We start from the raw sequence: 5,444 nt of genomic DNA on the forward strand, positions 1-5,444 counted from the left end.
GAGCTGGATACCAATTTCCAGAGAATGACTGCCTTTTAATAAACTGAGGTTTAACTGTTATCAGTGCCCGTTAAAAATCATGACTATGAGAAACAATGAGAGCCATTTGTATCACTTTCTCCCTGCAGGACCTGTCTGAGGGAGAACAAACCTCTCTCCTCCAATGCCAGCTTGTTACTGCCAGCACTGGCTATAATTGAATAAGCTTTATTCAAATGATTGCTAAATTTAGCAGACATTAGCATCAAGTCTCTAGAGGGGTGAAAACTGGAGAAGGAAGCATTAAACAAATAGACTAAAGTAACCCTGAATAGTAGATGCAATTTATGGCAGAGCAAGCCTTTCTGCCTGATGAGTCTAGCACAAAGTTAAACCTGGATTTAGGGACCTCATTGAGAAAAAACATGGCACCATTCCCTTTCTTCCTGGCCTTTTATTATCCCTGTGGTGGCGGTTGCCTCTTGTATTGTCCACAAAATAGGATTTGTTACCCGGTGTGCAACAAGCACATTTCAGAGTTACACAAGCCTGGGTGCTTGGTGGTATTCCACAGATCAAGCACACCCACTGGACTATCCACACCATTATTCATACACAAATATTCAGAGTTAGTAACTTTACACGTACAAACCCTCTGCTGTCAGTAATTTCCATATAAGTTACATAAGCCCAGCTAACTTTTATGCATGCTTGAGGGAAGGGCTTTCACTTGGGCAGGGGTCTTTTTGACCTCTAGGCAAGACTTTTAGTATTACAGTGAACATACTTGAGTTGTACTTGAGCATTTTGCCGAGTTAGCAATGTATACATAGACATACCTCATCTTTGAAGCTCGTTAGTTCCAGGATGTCCTCGAGTAAGGGATGCCAATTGCTATCTGTTCTAAAGACATACAACAACATTGTGATTTACTACTCCTTAAAGGTTGTTAATTCCAGGACATTCTTGATTAAGGGATACTCACTGCCACCTCTTCCACTGATTAGGTCTCTTTTCTTGTTGATTAGGCTTGAAAGTATACAAAGATCTTACATCAAAGAACATCCTGACTTGAGATAATCTTGACATATTCACAGAATCGCAGAATTGTTGGGGTTGGAAGGGACCTCTGGAGATCATCTAGTCCAACCCCCCTGCCAAGGCAGGGTCACCTCGAACAGGTGACACAGGAACGTGGCCAGGTGGGTTTGGAATGTCTCCAGAGAGGGGGACTCCACAGCCTCCCCAGGCAGCCTCTTCCACTGCTCTGCCACCCTCAAAGTAAAGAAATTCTCCCTCATGTTGAGGTGAAAGTTCTTGTGCTTTAGTTTATGGCCATTGCTCATCGTCTTGTCGCCGGGCACCACCGAAAGGAGTCTGGCACCATCCTCTTGGCACCTATTTTTGCCAAGTTAGCAGTGTGGTACCTAACATCCATCAACACCGGGATTTACTGCACCCCTAGAGCGTGTTCCGTCCCTCCGGGCGGAGCGGGGCGCTGTGGGGGCCGGGCGGCGGCGGAGCGCTGCGAGGGCCGGGCGGAAGCGCGGGGAGGCGCGGCCATGTCGGCGGCGCTGCTGCGGCGGGGGCTGGAGCTGCTGGAGCCGCCGGGTGAGCCCGCGGGGGCCGGGGGCTGTGCGGGCGGGGAGCGGGTGGTTCCCGGCTGGAGTAACTCCGTCCCTATTCCCGCTTCAGGGCAGGGAAAGGTGCCTCTGGGAGCCCAGCGGGGCCGGGATGGCGCCAGGGTCGCGGGCGCTGCGAGGCGGAGGAAGAGGGCGCCGGAGCCCGGCAGGAACAAGGCCACGGTCAAGGGGAGAGTCGTGAAGTCGGCAATAGGTGAGTCCCGGCCTCTCCACAGCCCTCGCACCGGGTCCCCTTGTGATGTCCCGCAGCCACCCTGCCGGTCGCTGTATCCCATCCCTTCCCATCCTCCCGGATGCCCTTTTGGTGTCATTTAAACACAGCCTGATTTGAGGGCGCACCCCTATCCCCGAGCTGTAGCGGTGTCTTTATCCCGGTGCCTCGCTGATCCTCCTGTGTGTCTCCTTGTGAGCTGCCTGGATGAGCAGCTGATGTGTTTTGTCCCGCTCTGCTTTGTCCCAGAGGAGTATCATAAGAAGAAGCCTGTGAATCACTTGAGGGAAAACCTGCAGTACATGTTGAAGGGACGACTTGTTGCAGACAAAGCCATCACAGAAAAAGTAAGACCAACTTCTCTTTGGGGATCTGTTTCCACTAAGGAACACACGTGAATGGGAGTCAAGTCAATTTTCTGTTTACAAGTTGCCTTGAGGAATTTCTGTGTGCACTGGAAAAATAACTTAGTAAGTTTTAAACTCTTGTTGATATGTAGTCCCCTGTTTTGTTCTCTGATACTAGTTAAGATCATAGAATGATAGAGTGATTTGGGTTGTAAGGGACCTTAAAGATCATCCAGTTCTAACTGCACCACCACGAACAGGGATGCCACCCGCTAGATTAGGTTCCTCAAATGTACTGACAACTGTTGGCTTTTCTTAATTACCAAAGATTTCATAGCTTCCTGTGGCAAAGAAGCCGTGGTTCAGACCTTCTCCTTATTGTCAATCAAACTGGCCCTCTCTGTAGCTGGAGGCTGTTTGATGAGGAACCAGGTGTGCTGCTGGCTCACGTAATAGGAATTTTGTAGCATCTTGAATGGTGTTTCTCATAACTTGAGAATTTTTGGGAAAGCCAGTGGTCTTTCTCAAAAGTAGTCCCATGCCAGGATTTGAAGAGGAGGATAGCTGACACTGCTAGTGTTGGGCTATTTTTATGAGATACAGGCTGTTAACTTACATAAACAAATCAGGTGGTTTAGGCCAGTGTTTCTAAAGCTGGAGATTGTGAAAGGAGGTGATGGTGTATTAGAAAATGCTGAGGGAATTCCACCACCTTGTTCAGTTTTCCAGTTGTCTCATGGAGAGAGATGATAAAAGAAGGTCATAGTTTCAGAAAGATCTGAATTGAAATCAGTATTTCTATGTCAGTGGCTGTTACTACAGAGAGAAGTTTTCATATTTGACTCCAAATACCAAATTGATATGTACTGTTGTCCCAGTGATCTGCTTTGGTTAACATCGGTGATTGCCTCTCACTTTTCTTTGGAGGCACTCCAGAATATAGCATGGTACTTGTAGAATAGCAGAGATGCTGCAGGTGAGCTTGAAAATTGCTATTTTGTGGTTTGGTCTGGATAACAATGACTGCTGTTTTTTCCATTTCTGTATCGACTGAAGGTTCTTGCTCAGAACAGAGGCAGGAAGTCCAAAGATCAGCCTCCAGAGAAGGCAGAAAAGAAGAAGCCCGAAAGCACTGTCTTTACTGAGGAAGATTTCCGTAAATTTGAGAGAGAATACTTTGGGATACCGTAAACAACATGACGGGAATTCTTGCAGCTCCGGTCTTTCTGCAGCTAAGTGCTCAGCACACAGGACTGGACATTTCCTCATTGTGTTTGAGATGGGACATCAGAGATGCCCTTCTGCCAGCGAGGACTTCCATGTCAGACTTGCAGGGCAGCTCTGCATCTGTGCAGAACTTGTTACTGGCCAGCTAAAGCCACGGAGGTTCTCTTGGCTCTGAAATGTGTTGACCTTATAATTATCTTCCTGCAGCCAGCAAGTCTTGCATTCTTAATGTTGAAGGGTGGACCAAGCCAAATACAAATCTTGTTCCCCTTCCTCAGGATGTAAGGCTTCTGCTATCTGTGTTATTTGGCAGGGGGTATTTAAAGTAGTGTATCTGAATGGAGAAGTGTTTGGACCAGCACTAATAAATCCCTGGAAGGGTAGGATGCTCTGAAAGACTGTTAAACCTGAGAAACCCTGCAGTTTCTGTTCTTATTACAACCCCTGTCAGGTCTTTCAGTCATTGCAAAAACTTTTTATATGTCATTTGATTAAATAATTGTTGCAGACGCTGTCTCTCTTTGCCTTTGTAATAGCAATTATTATGACAAGCTACAGTTGATGAAGACAAACTGTGTCACTGTTCTGATCCAAGCATTCCTGTCTTTAGGATGACTCAGTTGTGTGAATGGCCTCTCTGATTCATGTTGACACATATATTTAATCTTCTCTCTGACATGCTGAGGCCTTCAAAGAGTGCAGTGGAATGGAGATGACTTCTCCATTTTGCCTGCTTACGGTCTCCCCTCTCTCCAAGGAAGAGCTGTCAGACAAAGTTGTCCTTTGGATGCTTATACCAGAGCATCCCACCGAGATGTAGCCATGCCAGGAGGGCTCCCCTGCTGACTGTTGCCAGAGCTTGTAGCCAGGAGGGCTTGTGACCAAAATGTTAGTCTGGGCATCAAGTTAAAATCTGAACCTGAGGCTGTGCTGCTGGGTTGAAGGGAAGTTGTATTCTCTCAAACTACTGCCAAATTCCCAGTTGTAACAAACAAGGCCCAGCAGGTGGGAGTGTTGTTACAGAAGCTTCCTCACTAAACCACTAAGTGTGCTTCTGGGGAGCTCCTGCCACTGCCCTTTGCTGCCCCTTACCTAAGAAGATTGAAGTGTGTTTCCTTCAGAAAAAATCAGGTAAGGAGAAGGGCTAATGCCAAGCTTTACAAGGGGCTTGGCTGACCTGAGCAGCAGCTGCTTGATGTCAGCACTGGCAAGAATTCATTATCCCTTCCCTGCCCTCTTGATTCCTGGCGCTGTCCTCTTAAATCTGTGCCTCCTCTGTTGAGTTCTTTCCCACTTGTCTGCATGGGAGGGAAGGTCACTCAGATGTATGAGGTCCAGACAGGGGAAAGAGTGAACATACTGAAGTGTGTGTACTGGAAATTGTGCAATAGCACATGGGAGGGGATTTCTTGTAATAGGATCAAGTGCAACTATCTGCAGCCAAAAGTGGTAAATATAGAACAGTTCAAAGAGCAATTCCCTTTTTTTCAGTCTGTTCTTGCTCCCAAAATTTAAAAAGTGTAAGAAAAAAAAAAGAACTACAGCTTCTTAAAAGCTGATTGTGCCACAACTTGATCAAGAGGTATTATTTTGTTTTGAGCCTTTGTCTTCAGTATTTGGAATTTCCTGTGGTCTTACAGATGTCCTTCATGTCATCTCCTGCACCTCCTCTACCAGTTCCTCCTACACACCCTTATTTCTGTGGTTGTTTGGCTCCTGGGCCCTTCTGCAGGCTGAGGAAAGCAAAACCATCCTTGCTCTAGAAAAGAGCAGGAGGGTAATGAAGTTCATTCTTTGTACAAAACTCAGCTTGTTTGCTTGCAAACATAAACAAACAGGAAAGCTCTCCTTTCAGAGTCAATGAGGAACTTTAAAGTGAGGCCCAGAGCAGTTCTCCCTGAGGATAATAACACCCAGATCAGTGAAGTTTAAAAGTTGGATGGTAGCTCTCATTACCCTCTGGAAAGACTATTAGGGCCAACACAAGTGATCAACATACTTCTCGAGGCTTTTGCCATGAGGCATTATGTTGTTGAG

The 5,444-nt window shown here is 46.6% G+C and overlaps 1 protein-coding gene across 1 annotated transcript; it reads left to right on the plus strand.

The window, feature by feature from the left end:
• The first annotated feature begins 1,498 nt into the window (after positions 1–1,498).
• RPS19BP1 (ribosomal protein S19 binding protein 1) lies at positions 1,499–3,916 on the plus strand. The gene is made up of 4 exons (XM_051784261.1): positions 1,499–1,590; positions 1,675–1,815; positions 2,083–2,180; positions 3,237–3,916. The coding sequence occupies exons 1-4, from the start codon at positions 1,542–1,544 to the stop codon at positions 3,369–3,371; spliced, it is 423 nt and encodes a 140-aa protein (XP_051640221.1). The 5' UTR covers positions 1,499–1,541; the 3' UTR covers positions 3,372–3,916.
• Positions 3,917–5,444: the final 1,528 nt, after the last annotated feature.

This window comes from Manacus candei, unplaced genomic scaffold (assembly GCF_025592945.1).
Source record: "Manacus candei isolate 608988 ecotype Guabito, Panama unplaced genomic scaffold, ASM2559294v1 h1tg000018l, whole genome shotgun sequence".
Taxonomy (NCBI): domain Eukaryota; kingdom Metazoa; phylum Chordata; class Aves; order Passeriformes; family Pipridae; genus Manacus; species Manacus candei.

What these genes read in the sequence shown, in the direction of transcription:
- RPS19BP1 (XM_051784261.1), top strand. Translation starts at nt 1,542, where the DNA reads ATGTCGGCGGCGCTGCTGCGGCGGGGGCTGGAGCTGCTGGAGCCGCCG. An exon ending in AGTCGTGAAGTCGGCAATAG is followed by an intron (nt 1,816 to 2,082) that starts GTGAGTCCCGGC and finishes GCTTTGTCCCAG; the next exon opens with AGGAGTATCATAAGAAGAAG. An exon ending in ACAAAGCCATCACAGAAAAA is followed by an intron (nt 2,181 to 3,236) that starts GTAAGACCAACT and finishes TATCGACTGAAG; the next exon opens with GTTCTTGCTCAGAACAGAGG.